General features: G+C 47.3%; 1 protein-coding gene across 1 annotated transcript in view; it reads left to right on the top strand.

The window, feature by feature from the left end:
* Window positions 1-23,148, top strand: part of LOC144110107 (osmotic avoidance abnormal protein 3-like) — a 60,097-nt gene extending 36,949 nt beyond the window's left edge. Inside the window, exons 2-16 of the mRNA XM_077642923.1 lie at window positions 464-540; window positions 1,806-1,961; window positions 3,834-4,119; window positions 6,061-6,288; window positions 6,782-7,204; window positions 8,454-8,500; window positions 9,343-9,507; window positions 9,870-9,994; window positions 10,970-11,014; window positions 13,346-13,461; window positions 14,580-14,689; window positions 15,721-15,985; window positions 17,617-17,705; window positions 19,088-19,157; window positions 19,435-23,148. Coding sequence (XP_077499049.1) covers window positions 466-540; window positions 1,806-1,961; window positions 3,834-4,119; window positions 6,061-6,288; window positions 6,782-7,204; window positions 8,454-8,500; window positions 9,343-9,507; window positions 9,870-9,994; window positions 10,970-11,014; window positions 13,346-13,461; window positions 14,580-14,689; window positions 15,721-15,985; window positions 17,617-17,705; window positions 19,088-19,157; window positions 19,435-19,757 — 2,523 coding nt within the window. The 5' untranslated portion in view covers window positions 464-465 and the 3' untranslated portion in view covers window positions 19,758-23,148. The remainder of the gene's footprint in view (window positions 1-463; window positions 541-1,805; window positions 1,962-3,833; window positions 4,120-6,060; window positions 6,289-6,781; window positions 7,205-8,453; window positions 8,501-9,342; window positions 9,508-9,869; window positions 9,995-10,969; window positions 11,015-13,345; window positions 13,462-14,579; window positions 14,690-15,720; window positions 15,986-17,616; window positions 17,706-19,087; window positions 19,158-19,434) is intronic.
* The last annotated feature ends 169 nt before the right edge of the window (window positions 23,149-23,317 follow it).

Below are 23,317 nucleotides of genomic sequence, written 5' to 3'. Positions count from 1 at the left end.
GTCATGGCTCTTTACAGGATTCTTTAAGAAGGTTTACTACTTCTAGTACTATTCTCGATTGCTAGTAATAAGCCTTATAGCTTTGTAAAAAAATTCTGAATAAGCTTTCTAAAATACATATGGCGACGGTTTCCTAATGAATTTCACTTTTGGCTCGTGTTTCTTACTGTATAACACAGGGCGTTAATATTATTCAGTGCATATTTATTACACCGTATTAATTAGCAAGTGAATTAGTGTATCCTAGGTAAAAAGTTATTACTTAAGAACAGGCTAGCTTGCACGAAGTGGCTGCTTGGAAGAATAAGTCTGCCTGAAAGACGTCGTTTTGTGGCTAGTACAGAACTTTTATATTTTAAAGAAACCTGAAATATTTACAATTGCACACTGCGTGTATTAGTAAAAAGCTGATCAGTGGCTAAGTCTGCGTTTCATTGATGTATTTGTTTTTCATTAATTTCAGCCATGACGCAGGAGAGCGTCAAGGTTGTGGTCCGGTGCCGGCCCATGAACGGCAAGGAGCGGGAACAGAAATGCCAGGTGAGCCAGGGACTTTGTTTATTTGCTTATCAGCTTTTTGTTACTCTGAACCATTTACTGAAAGGCTGTTAAAGGAGCTGAAACAAAACAGCAATCAGGCATTACCAACCGATCTGATAAGGCCAAGCGCGCAATACATACAAGTTAAGGACTCATTACAATCGACATCATAAGTCTATGCAGTGCGCATCATAGGCTGTTGTGCAGAAAAATTGCGTCATAATTAGGTGAGCTCGAAGCTGTGTATGAAGAACACTATACAAAAACATAAATAAGTGGTTCGGTTGACGAATCATGTGCTCACCTCTGTTCGACGGAATGTACGTGGCCCTCTTTTCATGTGCATCTGTGCATCCTTGCTATTAAAATATATGACAGAAACAACAACAACAACAAGGAGCATTCGAAAACAAACTTGTCATCTTGTAATGCTCTTTAGAGATAAAGGCAGTGCAGTGGTGGGCGCTGAAAGGGGAAAGCAGTTCGTAATACTGTCAGTTGTCAGTAGCCTTTAGACTCGTAAAACGCGAAAGACATCGTACTCGTGGCTGTGTCAACTGTTGAAACTGTCAACTTGAACGATTCATAGGCATCACTTTTCAAATGAAGTCTTCTATTAGTAAAACAGTGATGGCATGCGATTTAATTGACAACGGCCTTAAAGGGCACTGAGAACAGGTACAAGTTCGTCTATATAGACAGGGTAAACCGTTCTAACAACAAAGGGACTACTTGCTCCGAAAACTGGAGCTTTTTATAAACTTGAAGAAACCACAAAAGTAAATGCAGATTTCGCTGTCTCTAGACGATTACGGAAGTAAAATAGGCGCGTCGACACCGATTTTCAGCCACGAATCACAGAGGCCACGCACCAACAACATTCACTTCAAAGCGGTGGTAACCCTTGCTTTTCAGTAAGGACGTCGCGAGTTCGAATCGTCTGGCGGGAAGATTTTTAAACACAATTTTCTCGGCGACAAATGCGTCTTTTGCTCCCGGATAAAAGTGCAATGTGCTCAAAAAGAGCCCGAGAATCGATTTATACTGAGAACAATAAATGCATGCTCTGGTCCTCAATCTCAGTTTAAGTTGATTATACGTCATTGTTTAGACAGGCTGATATCACACTGGCATTACTACCGCCTATGCGCTAATGGAAATATTAACGGCTTTTATTCCCACGACATGATAAATGGTTACCTGCTTTGATATAAGGTAGCAAGGTGTGCGAAGCATTAGTGAGTGGCGGAATGCATGTGACGCAGAGTGTGGTGCGGATCGACTGCGCCGCTGGCCAGTGCACGCTGACAAACCCGGCGGACCGGTCGGCGCCGGCCAAGACATTCTGCTTCGACGGGGCCTACGACGGGGACTCGACCACGGAGCAGATCTACGACGACATCGTCTACCCCATCGTCGAGGCGAGTACAGCAGGCCTCTGTTAAAGGGGCTCTGAAACGCCTTCCGAGGAGAGCACATTAACTCACTTAATCAGTGCACTGCGTTGCCATGAAAACCAGAGCCAAATAATACTCTTCTACACGCAGCAGACGACCCACAATCCCGCGTCAAAGTTGGCGAGCCCTTCCCGGCGACATTTTCATGCTCGCACCCTCCTCCGTCCTCCGCATCTGCGTAGACATGGTGAGAGGTGGTCATTGGTTAGATTCTTGCAGACGTCAGGCAGCTACCGTGGCCGCGGCCAATAAGCCACTTAGCTCCGGCGGGTCGGGAAGCTCCACTTCCAGAGGGGGGCCGGCGAAGGAGCGCCTACCTTCCAGCGTGCAAAAAGTGATGAGAGGAGAGGGAAAGGCGCGAAGACGCTGAAAATCAAATTTTAACTACAGATATATCAGCTTCCACAAAGCGCATGTAAAAAATTCTTGCTGGACACTATTCGTAAAGCGGCGTGCTTCAATATCCCAGGCATGCCGCAAAATTATTGGAGCCTCCTTCACAGCCCCTTTATTAGAGCAGTGCACGCTTGAGAGGAGTACTCAGGAGCAAGAGAGAAAACAGGCGCGCACTCGGGACGAGCACATCATGTGTTGCAGCTACCATCCTGTGTTCTCTGTGCTGAGCTCGTGTTCTGTTTTGGGCCAGATCACCCTTCTCAGTCATGTGTCGAAGAACTCAAACAGAAGTTCTCCTAGGCGCTTATCCTGTGTTCTCTGTACTGACGCTGGGGTTCTTTTCGCGCCAGATGCTCTCCGCAAGCATGCCCCCTTCTACGCGGAATGTTGTTCTTAAGCTCATAAAAGGTAACCTAACAAGGAGTATTTCCAATGGCGTGCATCATGTGTTTCCTTTACCGTGTTCTTTTCTCTGCCGGAATACTTTTCCTAAGCACTGCGTCAACCAGCCCAAAATTCTGAGCTAGCATGCTTGCCTCCTTCTATGCCGCTTCCCGCGTTGATGCTGTAGATAGGGAGTCTGCTGCCCACAGGTGTCAGGTGTGCTACGATGCCCTCTTTAGGGAACAACATTTGGGGTGGATTCTTTCACGCACCGCCAAATTTGGGCGTAGTCGCTAATTTAACATCCTTTCCTTCCATTTCTAATTTGCTTTTCAGACTTTCTTTATCCGTTCACTCACAACGAGACTAAGATGTCAGCTCCTAAGACCTGCTGCCTGTGGAAGGGCCTGTGGTAATTGCACGTGGCAACCGCGGGTTTTATCGTTATCATTTTTATTTATGCATATCTATCGAACGCCGACCAAACGCTGTCCTAACAGCATCCTGAATCTCCACTATCTAACCTGTGTCCACTGTCCTTACCCAAACAGGAGTGTAGCTGTGTGTGTTCCACGGAGGGGTCATCTGTTTAATTTCTCTTCTTGAAGTAGAATTTTACTCTTCCCGTGTTTCAGGTTTTTATCTATTTCCAACCTCTTTGGCGAAGCTTAGAAATTTGCTCTCCTCCTAACGTTTTTCGCTTCGAAGACATGCGCAGTGTTTTCGACAAGCAGCGCAAGCTCTCAAAGCCTATTGCAGTCGAACCTCGTTATAACAAAACGCTTTATAACAAAATAATGAATATAACCAAGGAATGACGATTTCCCTTGGAAGCTCGCTCGACACTGGCTATAACGAGACTACGGCTATAACGAACTAATCACCGGGCCCCTTCAACTCCTTTATAGCGAAGTTCAACTGTATATGGAGAGTCTAAGTGGCAGGAGCCGTCATGTGATATGCACAAAACCTCTTGCTTGTATAGTGTTGCCAACACAATGCGTGCAGATTGCAAGATTCGTCCTCGTGCGGTTTTTGTTCGCGGGCTAACCGCAGAGTGTCAGCGAGGGATACAACGGCACCGTGTTCGCCTACGGCCAGACGGGCTGCGGAAAGTCCTTCTCGATGCAAGGAACTCCGCGGGTGCCGCAGCAGAAGGGCATCATCCCGCGCTCGTTCGAGCACGTGTTCGAGGCCATCGCCACGGCGGACGCCTCCAAGTATCTGGTGCACGCCTCTTACCTCGAGATCTACAACGAGGACGTGCGAGACCTGCTGTCTGATGACCCACGTAAGAAGCTCGACCTCAAGGAGCACCCGGACAAGGGCGTCTACGTCCCCGGTGAGTGGTTGGTTGGATGAGGGAGTCCACTGCAATATAAAGAGAGTGAAGACTAGCAGACAGGCCAAAGGCAAACTGAAAACTAGCCTGGAAGAACTATGCGTTGTTTCAAGACCTTTTAATAATACGAAAGCATTATGTGCCTCATCACCAACAAAACCCGGCCGAGATAGCCTAGAAAACTGGTACCAAAACATCATGACCTCATAATGGTCTTGCATGCCGTCAGAACAAGACCGTGAGATATAATGGGTGGGCATAGGCACTGAAGCAAAGACATTAGAAGAGACAGTGGTAGTCAGTGATAGTTGATGGTAATGATAGTGACAATGGTAGTTTTAGAGTGGTACGTTACTAAATAATGATGAGGGTCGTTAATGACAATCTGAATGATAAAGGCCTTTATGTTAAAAACATTTCAGCCAACATCCTTTAGGGTGAAATCTTTCTAGGTAAATGCCTTCATGGTAAAGGCATTTAGGCCAAAAGCCTTTATGGTTAAAGCCTTCAATTTAAAGGATTTTAGGTCAAAAGATGCTTTCGCATTTACAACACGTAAAAAGCTCAAGTGCCAACCGTAACTTTTGCTGGATCGTTGGGTTGATTTATGACCATTTTATTATTCCGCGGCTTTTTTAGCTGGCCCAACATTGATGGCGGCCGGTAAAATTATTGATTATTTTTTTAACTGACAAGCCACAAAAGGACATTAGAGAGAAAGGATTGCGTAAGGAATAGGAAGGTAAGTTACTTATGTTTCATTGTAGTTGGCCATGAGCTAGTTTGAACGGCTCAAAAAGAACCTTAATTCTGGACCAGGCGCTGAGCATGCAGCTTCATAGAAGGCTCCCAAACAATTTTCTTTTTCCATGCTCATTGTCGGTAAAGGCGGGCTTGTACGGCTCTGTAGTACCTCGTCCAGGGGAATAAAGGGGAGTCTGAGTGGCTTAAATGCAGAAATGCATTTAACATCTACTTCCTGAAGCCAGGACAACACGCAACAATACAGAAAAGAAAAACGAGAAGTGCGCGGGAACTAGGTGTGCTTTTTAAGGCTACAAGAAAAAGGAGGGGCACATGACCAGCAGAAAGGCTCAAACTGTCACGCGAAGCCCTCCGTTAAGCTCATTCGGTGGTTTTCCCAGCGACCGCTAGGAGCGCTGGGTTTTTTCGTTGAGAAGTGTAGTGAGAGTGTAGAACTATATCGAAACTGGAAAAGGCAGATCAAGAAGGAATCGTTCTGCGATAACTCAAGAGGCAGTGATCTACTCTTTGAAGATAGATCAAGGTGTCTTAAAACGCGCACCTACAGAATAAATATAACCAATAATATGACACATGTGCAGTGTGTGATAAATCTGTAGAAACAATTGGACATAATATACTCGAATGTGATGGTATATTATCCATCCGGGTGTTGATGCAGGCAGAGTCTCTCTCCCTGAGACCCTGGTGTTTAGAGATGACAAAGGTGATGTGAATGAATCTGCGGTGGAAGTTATCAAAATCCAAGCGGAAGATTGGACTCTCAAAAGCAGAGTGGTGAATAAGGTTACAAGTGTAGGATAAAAATGTATTTAAAGCAAATGGCGAATTTATAGAACGATTTATAACACCGTTAAAGAAATAATTAAAAAAGCACAGCATGGCAGCAGCTCCCCCACCCTGTTTCAAGGGGACGCTCCACTCTTGCATGCATCCATCGAGGGGTCCCACGCAAAATACCAATAGTGTAGCTAATACAACTATCATTCTAACTTTCCGTTTGTTATCACACTGGGACGCACTACTGGATTCTTGTAGTAGTCGCATCCACTAATGGCGGACAGGACTGCAGTTTAGAGATAAAAGTTCTTCCTCTCTTTAGCGGCTGCATTAGGGCAAAGTTAGACAAGTTGAAATTGTACTTAGGACATGCTTGTTGTGGCATGCCCCGCGCAGGCTTGTCCCTGGTTCCGGTGCACGACGTGGACTCGTGCGAGGCTGTGATGGAGCGCGGCTGGCGCAACCGCTCCGTCGGCGCGACTCTCATGAACGCCGACTCATCGCGCAGTCACTCCATCTTCACCATCCACCTGGAGCAGATGGAGCTCACCGGCAGGAAAAGCATACGCACGGGAAAGCTCAACCTCGTCGACTTGGCCGGCAGCGAGCGCCAGGCCAAGACCGGTACGGCAATGTTCGTCGTCATACATAGTTGCGAGAGCTGATTGCAATTTCAAACATCAAGGGCAACTACTGAGTATTTTTTAGTAAAAATCAACTAAACATATATTGTTGTTTGGTCGGGAAGAAGCAAAGTACACATTTATTTTGGAGGAAATTGTATGTCAAAGAGGAACCCTTTTTTCCCCAGGCTCTCGTTTCAATTTCGGTACGTTAGGACACGAAAGGACTCGGTGATCATGGCTCAGGGTACGCAGATACAGAGAAGCTAAATTCTTTGGGGCCTGAGCGAACCCAAAATGATCTGGGATCATTGTACAAGGACGTGACGATACTGAAGCAGTAATGCAAAATTGCTCGTAACGACAGCCCGAGGGACAGGGCTGTAGATCAGTACGGGTACTCCAGAAGCGACGCTTCGGTTGGGCCAAACAGACCTTGGGCTCGTGACGGCTTTATAGCTGACCATGGCTTCCGTGCGTGAACAACCGCGCAGGCGCCAGCGGCGAGCGGCTACGCGAGGCTACGAAGATCAACCTGTCCCTGTCGGCGCTGGGTAACGTCATCTCGGCGCTGGTGGACGGCCGAAGCAAGCACATCCCGTACCGGGACTCGAAGCTCACGCGGCTACTACAGGACTCGCTGGGCGGCAACACCCGAACCCTCATGCTAGCGTGCGTCTCGCCCGCGGATAGCAATTACGACGAGACGTTAAGCACGCTACGCTACGCCAGCCGTGCCAAGAACATCAAGAACAGGCCCTGCGTCAATGAAGACCCTAAGGACGCCCTGCTGCGCGAGTACCGCCAAGAGCTGGAGCGCCTCAAGCAGCTGCTCTCCAGGGGCTCCTTCAGAGCGCCGCCGTCGGCAACGCCGACAGAGGGCGCTACATCGTACTCCGCCGCTCCACCTTGCGACGGTGAGGGGGGGTTGAATTTGCGCGGTGTGCCTGTTGAATTGTGAGTGTTGAACTGAGTTGAACTAATTTACAATAACTCCCTTGGTTTGAAGGGAGGACGGGACTAAAGGCTGTTAAAAGGCCTGATCGAAGCTCTGGCTCCTCTGTGAGCAGCATGTAGCAGCAGTGTCTTAAAACAGTGCAAAAGACAGAGAGAAAAAGCACTTTGTAATCTGACTCACTACCTCGACAGAAGACAGTGTGCATGGCTATCAAACTCGATACAATACTGTAGAGTCAGCGTCAAATTGAAAGTGGTCGCTGTCCCGCTGGCCCCAGTAAAACCAAGGAATCTTTGCTGGGGCAGCAATTCCTCATTTTCCGGAAAAGTCACGGAGGTGTATATGGAGACGAAGGAGCCAGCTGTTTGCATGTATTTTGTTCGCTCTTAAAAATATATCCTGCGGTAGCGCATTTTATTTTAGTAGATGAGCTTAATGGTGATCACATTATTGTGTGTTCCGACTATGAATAATTTCTGCATACACTAACAAAGAAAACTATAATTAAGGTATGTATTCATGTAAGGCATATAAGTTGTAATATTTGCAGTTTCAAATGAAGAGCTTCCACAAGAGTACAGATTAAACAACTATTCCGCTGGTCATGCTCATAAATGAGAATAAAAAAATATAAAGGAAAATACTATGGAATGTCTATGCAAGCATTGAACACAACGTGCAGAGCGCAAGAACTTAAACTGCGATTCAAATTGTCACGCACAACTTCCACAAATCGTGACGAGCGTGTATAGTCCGAAGAGTTGTGAAGGGGATCGGTTACGCATCGACCGAACCAGTCTTATGTTTCTTTACGAAACATCAGGAGACAAATAAGAACAAAAAATACCCAACATATCAGCAGCAAAGTCCTCGGGCCAGGACGCTAAGTAAGCCGCAGTACAAGTGGAACTAGCTTTCATGCTCTTTTGTGAGCTTCAGAAACAGCTTGCCGTACACTGTAACGTATTACTAGGAATGAAGTTCGCGTAATAGCTCCTGCAGAGCTGTGGTGAGTTGGAGTGAGTTGCAATTTCAATGCCTGCATCCCTTTCCCACCGGCGTTTCCCAGGTGTTCAAAACTCACTTCCCATAGGAACGGAACACAGAGCATAGAGCTGAAAGGCTAATTTAGAACAGAGTATCTGTCCAGTTACTTTTTTTAGCCCTATTCAGATTTTGAATGCATTCTGTTCTTTTGTGTTTCACAGATCAGCCCGACAGCAGCAGCAGCGAAGTGGTCAACCAGCTAAAAAACGTAAGTTTCTCTCGCTGGGCTACAGCTGCTGTTTTTTTGAGACAAGAAAAAAAATAGACAGGCACAAAAGGAGGCAAGGCAGAGTCTGTTTCATTCCTATCTCCTCCCTGGGTTGCTTTTCTTGCTCAACAGCCAAGTGTCAAACGGGGTCAATGTCAGTGAGCGGCGGGAATAAACGGGACCGCACTGTAAACAAAAACGAACCCCAATTGGAGTTTAAATTGTTGACGTTGCCCTTTATCTCCGTCAGTATGGAGCAGATGTGCGGTAAAAAAGCTTTTTTTACTCCCTTTACTGATTAAATTAGCAACGTAAAGGAGGATTCTCCGCTTCTTAGGTCCCATGTAGGGAGTAAATAAAATCCTCCAAAATAAGAGTACATAAAAATCTCTGGAGGGTGTGCGCTAGAGAAGAAACCATGATTATCATAATCAGCCAGAATGCGCCCACAGCAGGGCAAAGACCTATCTCATGTCTCTCCAATTAACCCGTTCCTTTGCCAGCTGCGCCCACCGTATGCTGTCAAACTTCTTAATCTCATACGCCCACCTAACCTTCTGCCGCCCCCTGCTACGCTTGCCTTCTCTTGGAATCCACTCCGTTACCCTTAAGGTCCAGCGGTTATCTTGCCTTCGCATTGCATGCCCTAGCCCAAGCCCATTTCTTCCTCTTGATTTCGACTAGGATGTCATTAACCCGTGTTTGTTCCCTCACTCAATCTGCCCACTTCCGTTCTCTTTACGCTACACGTATCATTTTTCTTTTGCATAGCTCGCTCGTAATTGTTTTTTTTTGCTAGAAGTGCAGTTTGCTAGAGTTGTCAATCAACTATGGCTGCGCAGGACTACGAAGCCCAAATGACCGAGTTGCGTAACAAGTACCGCGAGGAACAGGAGAGCCGGGCCAAGCTGATGATGGACGTGGAGCAGATGCGCAGCCAGTTCCAGGCGCAGATGCAGCAGCAGCAGGCAGAGAAGAGGCAGCGCACTCAGGAGGCCTCGCAAGAGGCAAGTGGCATTATACCCCGTTTGTAAAAAAGGAGTAATTACTCATTGACATCCACCCGAGCGCGGCCATACGGCTGCAAAGGACGGAATCTATACAGCTTTCTCAGAAACTTCGTAGTTAAAGAAAAATTCGTCCTTGTCCGGGGTTCGAACCCGGGACCACCGCTTCACCGGAGCAGTCGCTCTACGAACACCGTTTATGCGAAAGCGTTCTGGCCTGGTATAGAATGCATTGTCTTGGCTGCCGCACATAGGCTAATGGACGCACAGACACTAGAGAGAAATGCCCTGTATCCGAGACGGCACCTCCTCGGTGTTGAAACACAGAAAAAAAAACAGTGGCGCCATCTAATTGTGCACAGGTGAACAACAACCATTTGAAGGTGGACGAGCAGGAAACGACAGGGAGGTGGGCCGAGCCAGTTGGATCGCCCGAGAAACCGGCGATCCGCGCGCCCAATGCGTCGCCGTGCTTCGGAAGCCAAGAGTAAGCACTCCTTCACCTTTTTTCTTTGCAAGCGAGGCGAGACCAATCCTGCTGTTGGAAACAAAAATACAATGAATGAGGTGAACTTAGCACTGCGTTAAACGCGGGCAGTTACCCCATGTGCAGTAAGGTTAGAAACACCAGCGAAAGTGCACAGAAATTTTAAGCGAGAAAGCAATGGAAATCAAAGGACTATAGTCAACATATATTAGCTGAGTGTTTTCTTTTTCGAAATGATGCGTTATACATTGGAATACATGGACCACCAAGTGGTACTCGCTTAGGACCCCCCCAAAAAAACTTGTAATTGAATTTCTTTGCAGAAGTATACTCGCTGTTGGGCTAGTTGGTTCATTATTGGTTTGCGCTTCTTCCATCTTTCTGCCTTCCTGTGTTCTTTCCCTTGCGCCATTCAAATTTATCGAATTTCTTCTTGATGCAGCTTCGGTTTCATCGGCCATACCACGGTTGTGACCTGTATTTCGTGCTTAAGACACTTGAGGCACAAACAAGCAAGCAAAAGTTTGGCTCTGTGTCCCTGTTTGCATTTTCTCCACCAGAGTATTCGTCCTCCGCAATTGAACAAAGAAACGAAAACGACGCTCTTGGAATCAATCAATTCAATTTATTCAACATCTCGAGGAAGTGAAGTGAATCGAAGGGAATCGAAGTGAAGCAGTTCATTTTTCACTGACTTAGTCCAGCTGCGCATCATAATTCGACGACTAAATTTCTTGCTGACGTGCGCTCAGCAGTATTCTGATGAGACCACGAGAAGAGCAGCCACAAACTGAACGGATCACAGTTTGGTTGATTTGTATCGAAAATGCCGGTGAAGTTCCGGATGAGGGATCTTTTGTTCTAGGCCCGTGAGTGGCTAAGAGATGTTTATAATGTGTTGTGTTTCTGTTGCTCCAGGCTTGTTGCTTCAAGACTGCATGGAATGATTGACACCATTCTTTCCGCAACACACAGGGACCCAGCAAGCCTGGCCCAGATGCAAGCAAGAGCTCTTGAAAGGCACGTACACTGTGTTCATTCCTCATAGCTTAACTTTTCGCTTATTATGCGTTCTTTGAAGCCATGAACGCCAGGCGTTGCATATATGATATAGAGCACGGAAAGGCAAATAACCTTAATTTCTTGACGCATATCTACTTGAACTGGTAGCATACATCAAGTGACGTTCTTGTCCAACAATATTATGAACGCAAGGCCAAAGTATAACCTGCCAGGGATGAAGGAGACCCACGAAAAGATAAATTCATATAACTGCTATAGCCCTAATGCAAAAAGAAAAGCCTTAAATTCATGTAGTCATAATGCTGTATTCACATATGATATGAGTAGTTTTGAATTTTGCACTTGAATTCGTGCATACGCCTGCATGCTAGAACATGTTTTTGTGGACCTTAAGTACTGAGATAAATTAAAAATTTAGCTGAAATCAAATAATGTGCATATAATGTTTTTCTTAACGATTTTTGCGATCAAGAAGTCATTAATGATGAAGTCCTGGAAGTTCATAACTTTTGCCTCACGTTTTCAATGAGTGCAAATTAATGGTATAAAACAATTCGAAGAAAGCTAGGTGCTAATGTGCACGTCTAGAGATGTACTACGTTCTAAACAGAAAGGATTAAAAATGGAGTAAGACTCTGAAGACTCAGGGATGAAGACTCAGTTTTTGCAACACTAGCGATTAAGAAGTTGGTAACAACATTGCTAATGGGAGGAAAATGAGAGGAGTATTTTTATGGCGTTCACAAGCGTAGATTAAAAAAAACAGCACGAGTGTACGAGTGTACAGGAATAAGTGTATATGGCTGTAAAAAGGGAGTAAGCTGTCTTCTAGCGCACACCCTTTTATGGACTAGGGTATTCTGCCTAATTCTTGGGGTAGATTTCTATCATTAAATATTAGGAATTCTTACTCTTAGCAGATATGTATTCCCACTGCAAAGCATAGTAACCTGATGCAGTTAGCAATTGGGAGGAGCTTCTTAAATACGGCACTGAAGGTCTTGATATTAGCGAACAGAGGTGACTGAAACGTCTCTGAAAAATCTTCGCAACTGATAGAACTTCGCATGGTTTTGAAGGGGTGATTTGTTTCCGTTGCCAACCGCAAGTATTTCGTATTTTTAGTGCTTGATATCTACCCCAAGGCTTGGACAGAATACCCTGCCCCTAAATGTGCGTGAGCTAAAGGACAACTTATTCTCTTTTTACTCCAATATAGGTTAATTCATTTATGACATGCTGGACGATATCAAGGAGAGGGAACAGCCTTGACCGGCAGATATAAACTAGTAGTAGTAGTGGTTTATTTAAAATAATATTAGAAAGGAAGGAAAGATTTTTGCTAGCCGTGGCATCTGCCATCGCTTGTGGGGACCTGCCCTGCAGCCCCCTGAGTTTGCTTTCCCGCGAGGCACCGTGCAGCGGCGGTCTCACCTCGAGGCTGAGCGCATTCCCTTGTGAGTTACATTAACTGGTAAGAGAGGGCGCCAGCATCGCTGCGCGGAGACTGCCAAAGCCCGCGCGCGGGAGAGGGGCGTCGGCTGGGATCGTCGGTGCGACCGGACGTGTCGCTCGCGGCTCCGCTCTTCGCCGGCGGGGCGAAGAAGCGACGGGGAGACAGGCTCCCGTACTCGGCCCGTCCGGCCTGCGGAGTTTATATCCCTTGCCCTAGCGCGGGCGAACATTCGCTCGGAACCATGCTGGTGAGTCGGACGACCTCGATTCATTAGCGTACCTTGTTGCTAGCTGGCGTTATTGTTTCTGTAGCAATAAATGCCTGTTTGTGTCAGCCAATGTGTCGTTCCTTTGTTCCCCCAGGGCAAGGCCCGCCGTGGTCGGCGAGCGCTCGGTAGCGTACGCGATCACGGGGTGGGGTCCGGGCGGCTTTGAACCGTGTCAGCCGCGATTGAGTGGGGAGAACCTACTTATCTCCCCATTCAACCCCACACGCTACGGGAAGCCCCTGAGCTGGGGCAGCGGAAATAAAGGGATAGCATGCAGACTGGAGAAATGAGATGAAGGAGGTGAGGGGACAGGCAGAAAGGATGGGGGGGAGATGTAAAGCAAGTAACAGATAACGGCTGGTCAGCTATGGTATCGAGAAAAGGAATGCGATTGCAGAAGACGGCAGAGGGTGTGGCGAACACATGAAATTACAGAACGTTTGTGGGGATAAGATTTCCAAAGCCTACATGGCTTATGAGATTTGAATGAGGCAGGCGTTTCTCCTGCAGTGAACATGATGGGTCTGATGATCATCATCATTTTATGCCACTTATCATTCCTTGAGGCTTCCATTGGTGATCGGGGCTGCCGACCTCTGCGCAGGTTGCAAGAGCTGCAAGGCCGGATGTTGGGTGGAGAGAAGAAACATGACGCCGAGCTGAAGGCGAGGCGCGCCAAAAAGAAGAGCTTTGCTGAGAAAAGGATTCGTGCCTTGGCAGGTGAGGAAGGCGGCTGATACTTGCTGTTAAGAGGCCTCTGCAGAACCCTACGTCATAGGGCGCGACTTCCGCTGTATCTGAAGCATTTCCTCCTCTTCGCCTCGGCACTAGCGGTGTGGTGTGGAAGCCGCAGGGGGAAAACGGACAGTTCACAGAAGCTCGACCAGTTATGGAACGCCGCGCTGATTTTGATCAAGCTTTTGCTGTGTTAATGATTTGGTAGCCATCCTACTCTCCTGGTGGTTTTCAGAACGAAATCTGTCAATGGGGTTTTCGCTGTCTCGACATAAGTTGGGCGATATGTTGCGCAGCAAGGTTTTCTTTCACGAGGGATGACTCTTACCTGACATGCAATCATCAGTGACAAGAAAGACCACGCTGGCATCTGCCACAAGTAATTCAATTTTGCGCCCAGAAACGAGCAAAATCATTGTTATGACACTGGTGTTAACTTTAATTGTCATGCTTTAATTGCTTTATTTTATGATTAACTTTGAAAAACATCACGAATGCGGTAGAGGTAAAAGGAGGATTTAGACATCTTTTCAGAGTGTTAAAAAAATGAAATGTGAGGAAATTTTAAGGAAGAAAAATTGTGCACTTCTACCATGTACCACGCCGTTATTTGTTGTGCACATCACCTATTGTTCTTAGATATTCACCGTGTTTTTGACGCCCCGAATGTTCCAGATAAATAGTTCTAAACTGTTTAAAGTTAACGAAGGTCTTTATTAATTTCAGCGCGAATGCAGTTTCGAATTGTACCGTTCGCTACTCGAAACCCGTGCCGAATAGAACGAGAAGGTGAAAGGTTCCAGGTTGAGCAAATATTCAAGGCTCTTCTCTGCAATCGCATGGCTCCGAAAGTGATATACGATACCTATATCATATAGAGGCTTCTTTAAATTAATTGCTCTGGGAAACTGGGGAACGTTTCATACTAAGGGATTCCTTGCGCTTTATCATACACAAGGAAACGTCACACCAGTTTCCAGAGTTTGTATTGTTGGGTGTAGGTTTGCAATCAGAGGTTCACTGCTTTCACCGTGGCACTATATAGAGCGATAAACACGGGTAAATATCGCACCTGTATTGACGCGGTCGGTTTTCCTGCACAGAGGCACTGGCCAAGGTGGACGATGATGACCGCACCATGCTGCCGGACTACGACGACATCAACGCGGAGCTCAAGGTTAAGTCTTCGATGATCAGGAAGGCCAAGAGGAAGGTGAGCATCGTGGTGCTTTGCTGTGTCTTCGGCCAGCAGTTAGGCGCTACTCTACTCATGCTGGCGTCTAAAACCTAAAATCAGAAAGTAGAAAACGAAGCTACAGTAAAGCACATAGGATGGCGGGACAGTGCACATTTAATGCATGTTGTCTGACTGCCCGCTTGTTGACCTCCCATCTCGTAAATCTTTCACGCTGTCAAGTATGCAAATTAGGGATGCGAACACAGCTTTTAGGTGTTTTAAAACCAAAAGGTAGATGATATGCAGCCTTTGTCAAAGCCACTATGGTCATACCACTCTTAAGGTGACCTGCCGCCAACCCTTGCACAGAAACTGTTAGTGACTGCGAAATGGGATCTGCTGCTTGCTTTGCATGTAAACAATCGAGTCACAAGTAGCAAATCACTTGTTATCTTTTGTTCACTCAGTCACCTTTTCTGCTTTCCGTGATGACTAAGCTTCTGCGTTCTTTTGTTCAACCAGTCTCTTTGCATCCATTGTACCAGTCTTGGCTTCTGGAAATGATGGCTGGCGTCAACAGCAAATCCATCTTTTCCGTCCTTAAAATTAACCTTGCATTCTGTAATTGAGCAGTGAAAGAAAAATTACAGCAGCTGACCATATTGGTACGACTATTGATTAGCGCTAGTTGGATCGCGAAACCTTTCTTTATTCAATAGAAATAGCCGTAGCAGACTGTGACTGACAGGCCGGATTCATAGCTTAGTGCATGTATACCCTGCTTCACAACGCGGGTTGAGGCCTCCGGATCGAAATAATTTGCCTCAGTTCGCATACGCCGAAGGATGGAGACCAAGGTAATGTGATCATGCCTCTACGCCAAAACCTTTTGTACACAGGTACCCAGATGTATATCCATTCTCTCTCAGCCTTCGTACGTTACAGGGAGATGGCAAAATGCGAATGGGACAACAACGCGAAGAAAGGACGACCTTTCTAACGCAGCTAGAGCTGTAAAATGACTAATTAGGACGCGCCTACCTCTTCGTCGCTTCCGGCTTCCGCAGATCCAGGCCCTGGAGCAGGAAGTCCAGGACCTGCAGCGCGAGTTCGAGACCGAGCGCACCGACTACCTGGAGACGATCCGTCGCCAGGACCAGCAGATGCGGCTTCTGTCGCAGATCCTGGACAAGGTGCAGCCCTGCATCCGACGCGACTCCAACTACGCCGACCTGGAGGCCGTCAAGGCGCAGAGCGTCTGGGACCAGGACGCCCAGCGATGGAGGCTGCCCGACCTCACCGTGCAGCAGACCAAGCTGCCTCCCGCCGCCGGTAAGCGGTACACGTGCGTCTCGCACTCTGTGTTCCACCACACCCATGGGCTTGGGCCGCCGCTGGGGTGAAAACTGTGTCTTGCTACACTTGGCAAAGTCTGAAGAGTGCGAAGATTACTCTTCAGAATAGCAAAATACAGTACTAGGCGGTCCCTTCAAAAGCAAGCTTAGGCAGAAAATTACTCTTCAGACTAGCAAGATGCAGTGCTGCACGTTTCCTTCAAAAGCGAGCTTAGGCAGAAAATTGCTCTTCACAATAGCAAGATATACTACACGTTTTCTCGAAATGCGAGCTTAGGCAGAAAATTACTCTTCAGAATAGCAAAATACAGTACTACACGTTTCCTTCAAAAGTGAGCTTAGGAAAAAAATTGCTCTTCAGAATAGCAAAATACAGTACTAGGCGGTTCCTTCAAAAGCAAGCTTAAGCAGAAAATTACTCTTCAGACTAGCAAACTGCAGTGCTACACGTTTCCTTCAAAAGCAAGCTTAGGAAGAAAATTACTCTTCAGAATAGCAAGATACAGTATTACACGTTTCCTTCAAAAGTGAGCTTAGGAAAAAAATTGCTCTTCAGAATAGCAAAATACAGTGCTACACGTTTCCTTCAAAAGCGAGCTTAGGAAGAAAATTACTCTTCAGAATAGCAAAATACAGTACTGCACGTTTCCATCAAAAGCGAAATTAGGCTAAATAGTATTGGCGATTTTCACGGCCCAGTTGATCTAATATTGCACAGCTATGTAAGCGTGATCCCTGGATCCGCCTATGTGGTATCTCGCTTGTTTTAAGATTTCAAGGTAAAGTCTTTTTTCTTGGGGGTGAAAAGAAATAAGTGAAAAACAACCAAGCAGTCGCTTTCTGGGATTGAAAACGGCCGGCGTAAATGTGGAGAGGTAGATGGTCGACGCACGCTGTGGAGAGAACTTAAGATCATTCACATCGGCGGTGATGGAAACAAGGAAGACCTTGTGATTGTCAGTTCGCCATACTGCTTCGCACAAAACAGCCTAGCATTTGGCACTCCGTGTCGCTTGGCTATTAACTGGTACATGTACCCCCTTTGGTAGTTTTTAATTAACCGATACATTTGAACCACGTGCTACATTGAATGAGTGTAGACTTCTAATTGTGCGAACAGGTGGAGTGTGAAACCGACGAGGTCGCCTTATTCCGCGCAATGTTTTCCCGGAGTAATTACAGCACGCCCTGTGCACGTAGTTTGTTCCTGCACAATGGACTGAATGCTTGTATTTATGGTAAGGCCGCTATGAAGCCAATATTTTCGTTCAGTTGTGCTCTGTTTTGGTCATCCGCCCGTCTATCGCCGCGGTGATTTAGCGGTTATGGTGCGTGGCGGCTGAGCCGAAGGACGTGGGTTCTACTCCGGCCGCGAGGGTCGCATTGCTATGGAGATGAAATGCTAGAAGACCAGTGCAGGTTAAATAACACCAGGTGGTCTGAAATTAGCCCTAAGCAAGTGCGATCCCGTGTGTTTAATGTCTAGATAATAGAACCTGAAATTTGTGCCGAGGCTAAATTTAACTGGAGAGTGAAGCCCAAGAGAGTTCTTACGCCGCTCCATTTAGCTGTGCCAGAAGGGATCAGTGTTTTATTTTATCCTTGCAGGGGTGCAGCCTGGAGGCAGAACAACTCAGAACGGCGGTGACGGCTCCAGCCTTGTCGCCAGCACATTTGATGCGGCGTCCTTGAGAAATGTGAGTGCGTCGTTAAATTATCGATGGGCTGGGTGTACTATGTGCATGCGTCTTAAAGGGGCTCTGAAAGACCTTCCAAGGAGAGCACATACTCGCTCAATCACTGCAATGAGTTGTGAAGAACACCTGAGCCAAATAATACACGTCTGCAGGCAGCAGAGAACCCACAATCACGCTCGAAAGTTGGCGAGCTTTTTGCTCACAACCTCCTTTGTGCTCGCTCCTGCGTATACAAGTTGAGAGGTGGCTATTGGTTAGATTATGTCGGGCGTCAGGTAGCTATCATAGCCTCAGCCAATAAGCCGTGTAGCTCCGGTGGGTCAGGAAGCTCCACTCACGGAGGTGGGGCCGGCGAAGGAGCGCTGATCTTCCGGCGTGCAAAAAGTTACGAGGAGGGGGAAAGGCGGCACGACGTTGAAATTCAAATTTTAACTAGAGACAACTCCGCTTCTACAAAGCGCAACTTTATTAGACCCGTTTCAGAGCCCCTTCAAAGAAAAACGCCCATTCGGGCTTAAGAGGCAGTGCTTTGAGAAAGGGGAACAGGTTCTTGTGCATCGGGGAAGCCTGTCGAGGAGTTTGCTGCTTGCTTAGAGTAGCCGGTGTAGTGCGGGCATATAGTTTGGTAAGTGCCTTTTGCAGGGTTTTTTTTTTTCGAAGTGAATGTGTACAGGAATTATAGGGGTTTTTTTCTTTTCAATGATTAGACGTGCATCTTCGCCAGAATATGCCATCTATGGTCATTTAATCTAGATGGGCGAATGGGTCCTCTCTGTGGGAAGAAGGGGGGTAGAAAGCTTCCAGTACAGCTTTTCATCGCAGCTTGTTAACGCAGAATGCATCTAGGGAATGGTCCCCGAGATTTTTTTACCTCAATTTTCTAACCAAAAACTCAAGAAGTCCGTACACTTCGAACCCTCATAAGAAATGGAAAGAATACACTTAGAGAGACGTAATTGGTCCATACGTAAAATTCTGTCTCAACAGTATTTCATGATGCAATTTTTAAATCGGTATATCAGAGATGCATTGCACTTACAGGATGTTTAAGACAAGGTGTTAACAGCAAAATGATGCTGCCCCCTTGAGCACTCACGTTTTTTCCTCCACTCCTCCTGTACGCCCTCTTCTTCATTTGTCTTTACTTGATGTTTCTTGGACTGGTCGCTTAGGGGGCGCCGCGGAAGCGCTGCATCGTGACACGTGTGCTTTCTAATGCTCTCCATCTGCCCTGATCCTCCTGCCCTCTCCATATTTCTTTGCTCCGCTTGTTCTCGGCGCATCTATTTGAGGGCAAATACACCCTGGAGCGGGTTGCAGACTCTGCGGGAGCAAAACTAGCGGCAAGTTACTCTTCACTTTTACTTTGTTTGCTTTTGCAGAGGCCAAACATTAGCAGCGACTTCGTAAACAGCATGTTCAAGAAGCCACATCGACAGGAAGAGCTGCTCAGTAAGTATCACCAAGCCTGCAACGAGCGCGCGACATGACCAGTGGGGCTTTTGGCTCGCAACGACGGCAGCATAGGGGTCCAGCGTGTAGTGGCATAGGTATGGCCGCAGCATATATGACGATATATTTGAAGAATAAGCGCAAAGGAACGATGAACAATATGTGGGGAAAACTGCGGAACAAGGGCTGTAGCGTCCTTTTGTGAAGACATTGTAATCAAAGACAGAAACAGGTTAAAGCGAGGGACTGTGTGCGCGAAAACTCTTCTTATTCCCAGCAGTTGGTAAGCTGGAGAGCCAGGCCAACAACACCGCCCGGGCAGCTGCAGCGCTGGGTGGCCTGGTACGCGCTCGTCAGCTGGCCGTCCAACTGCACAGGGGTGCCGCGGCTGAGATACGAGCCTCCCGTTCGCTGCCCACCACGGGGGTGGGCAAGCAGGGTGCCTGGTTCCCCCACGTGTCCTCCGTGGCGGACGACGAGCCTTCGCCTCCGCGAAGGCCTCTGCAGCTGGAGTCGCTCAACCTGGACGCGGGCATTCGCTGTCAGCCTCCCGGAGCGGCTGCCCGGATGACCGCCGACCTGCTCGAGTGGCCTGCATGACAGTGGGGCAGCCCGCCGCCGACGCCACCTCGAGAGCGTCCTCTGGCGCGGCTGCCACCCATCGGGGCCACCGACGAAGTCAGAGCTGAATGAACAACTAGGAAAAATGAACTCTGTAGGGAAGCGATGAACTGGGGACACTATGCCTATGTAAGCTGGATGGCCCTATGGTCCAAAAGAAGTAAGGTTGGAGGGCTGACCTGGGGAGCGAACCCTCATGGAGGGGAACGTGTAAGCGGATACGCTATGCCAATGTGTGTGCTTAATGATCCAAGTCCGAAAGAAGCTGTGAGTTGAGAGTGCCCGCCGGAGGAGGGAACTTTCATGAGAATAGGAACGAGAAAATGCCGACGCACGCCTATGCCTTCAGGATGGTCTGAACTCAAATGGCGCTTGGAGGTGTCAATGGTCTCAGGAGCAGTGACCCTTTATGAAGGGGAGCTTCCTGAGGAACTGTGGACACCGTCATTAAATGTGGAGGATGGTCAGAGCTCTACAGAACCTAAGAGGTGACAGCGGTCGCCGGAAGAAGCCCACATAAAACTGGAGCGAGGAAGTGGAGACATCATGCCTATGTGCGTTGGATGGTTCCAGTTGCAAGATGGTCCCATATTTTCGCTGAATGGCGCTGTGGACGTAATTGCTGGCCTCGCTTGCGCGTCTTGCGTGATTGCGCGCGGCCACAAAAGCCGGCGCTCTGAGAGTGTATTTCTTTAGCTTCAACAGATGTAGTCCGGCAGGTGTCCCATATTGTTTAAACTGACGTTTGTGAACACTTGGTGCAGGTATTGAAGTTAAGAATAGGATGTGGCCTTGGCGGGCTGTACAAACGCAATCCTCGCTTAAACAAAACGAGGCTTCCTGGTGTCATTGCAAGGAAAGCTTTAAATATTTCGACTGATGAAATCTGCGAATGCTGGCTGACAGTGCATTTTAATGCCCACCTTTCCCTTTTCCTGCCTTCTAGAACTTGCGACTGACAATCGCTTCTCGACTCGCGTAACAATCCTGTGGGACGTTAACGTATTTTGCCACCTCCGCGGCTTTACGAAGGTGACGTGCTTTTGGCAGCAGCGCTGGCAGAAACGTACGCAGCCGTAAGCCTAATTATTGTCCCACTGCTGTGGTACCGTGGAGCAGGTGGTGTAAAACGGCTTCTGTAGGCTTCAGAGCGTGGCAACTTGTGCGACAGGTGAAACCGTGGCTGCGAAGCTATAGTTTCGGATCTCGTCACACCATATGGATCTGCAGGATCGGCTTTAGTATTATACTCTGGCCCACCCTGTATCCTGGGGCATGTTGCGATAGTAAACATGGCAGTCGAAAGCTTTGGCAAGTGGGGTGCCTGATCTCGGATGTACAATTACTGCTGTCTGTCGAGACCAAATTTTTCGCTGGCTTTTAAATGCGTGAAATTAAGTCCTCCAGTTTTGCAAGGGGGCTCTTGGGACCAAGCCAAGACCAAATTCTAATTAGCTTATCGAAAGACAGCAGACTGTAATGCCTATTCTGATTTGAGAAATCGCTTCCGATATCAGTGAGCATCCATGCTGAAAACCTTTCTTGTTTGGAACTATTGGCTGTATTTATGACAACACTAGCGCGGAGTTTTCATTGCGCTTTCTCATTCCTGAACGACGTCACAACCAGCGTATTCCTAGTAGCGGACTTCGTGCCAGAAACACTGCAAAGTAAACTACAGGAAGAGCCTCGAAACGAGTGCTTGCATTCACATGTAGGTCAATGTCGACGGACAAGCATAACGCACGACTAGTGCAGACATGAACAGACTTGTCTAGAGCGCTGGAGTGGTGTGCTGCGGAACACCTCAAGGGAAATCATAGCAAAACTGCTGAGTCAAGGGTGCTCTGCTTTAGCCTTTCATGCTTATACATTTGCAGCTTCGGCGTAGCGCAATCATTGTCCGTTAAACAGAGTATCCACTTTAAAATTTTGCTTCCCTTGATCTGGAATGGACCGCTCCAGCGATCTAGACAGACCTTCTCACGTCTGTGCACACTTTCATAATGAAATAAGTGAATATGTAAAGTTTTCACTGTGCAGAGACAATGAAGAAAGACTGCATGAAACTATCCAATTAGCAACCCGAGAATGCTGCGTACTTTGCGCATACTCTACCATTTTGAGTTCCTGGAAATAAGTGTGTTCCATCTCTGCGCAGCAGTAATAGTGCTGTAGTGCTGTGCAGTATTCGCTGCTCACGCAGCGTCCGTATTCAGCACCGTACCGGCATTTACAGGTATAAAGTTCCGTGTGCGGAGGTGGCCTAGCGTTGTGGTTGTCATCAATACCACTGTTGTAATAGGCAGGATAGAACCCCCACGCTGTACATGCGCTGCTGCCTATTCACATCTACAAACAGTGCCCATCTTGTTCTCTTGCCCTGGAGCATAGCTCAGCGTTGAAAGGTACTGCGAGCGTTTCTCTGTAGTGTATATCGTTACCAAAACGTGAGACAAGAGAACTGAGCAGTGGTGCACATGAGACAACTACGCAAGAAACCTAAATCGGGAGTTAATACGCGGGTATGAACACTTAGTGGGCTGAGGGTACTAGCCACAACCCAGCCGGTTACTCATAACCGTGCATCTAACAGACGTAGAAAAAGGTATCCGCGTTTTGTTCACAAAACGTTGTTTGCACTGCACTGCAGCCAGTGTTTATGCAGGCCTGTACATATATGGACAGTTGTTAATGACCTGTTGGCATTTCAAAGACTACGTCTCGTTCTCTGCACCGGCACCGGTTATGTCTCGTTTGCAGCACCAGAGCCAGTTATTCGAAATTCTTTAAGAGCGTTCTCAGAACCACTGCATCAAAGCATCGACATTTTCTTTCCGATTGTATATGCTCTGACGTCACGGAAACGGCGTCGATGTTTTCGCCAGCCTGAGCTGCTCGCACTTACGCTCACTATTGGTCTCATGCTGACAGTTGGCGAAAAAGACAAACCTTATATATGTATTTCCAAACTGGTATGGGGTGAACCTCGTTATAACGAAGTTGAGGGGGCCCCTCTTCTTTGTAGCCGTTACTTCGTAATAGCGGGATTCTTTATGGACTTCTACGGATCTTCGATAGGACTAGCCATTCCATCGTTATAATCAATATTTCGTTATAACTCGTTTCGTTATAACGAGGTCTAAATGTATACTGAATTAATGCTCGAAATCACCCGCAGACAACTTTTGTTCCTTTTCAAAAAAGCTGTTTGAGAGGAGCTTAATTACGACGAGTTCCGAGCGCCCGGCTGCGTTTAACAATGTGCCAAATCACGGATGTACTCTCTGCACATGGACTTCTGTCACGCGTGTTGTTAGTGCCTGTAAATGCTTATTTCTTCACAGGAGAATAAAAACTTCTCCATGAGACACCCTGCCTATTTTATTTAACGTACACCCAGCCCATTAAACTGCGTAAGCCCAGCGTGCGTGTGCGAGTGACTGATGCATGCGATTGGAGATCGCCTTTCAGCGTTGCTGCCTCTACGGAGCGGAGGTCCCGTATTCCGTGGTAAGTCTGGGGAAGTCTTGGCCCCA

This window comes from Amblyomma americanum, chromosome 11, assembly GCF_052857255.1.
Source record: "Amblyomma americanum isolate KBUSLIRL-KWMA chromosome 11, ASM5285725v1, whole genome shotgun sequence".
Taxonomy (NCBI): domain Eukaryota; kingdom Metazoa; phylum Arthropoda; class Arachnida; order Ixodida; family Ixodidae; genus Amblyomma; species Amblyomma americanum.
Note: the sequence above shows the minus strand (reverse complement) of the source record. Positions and strands in the feature narration are given on the sequence as shown.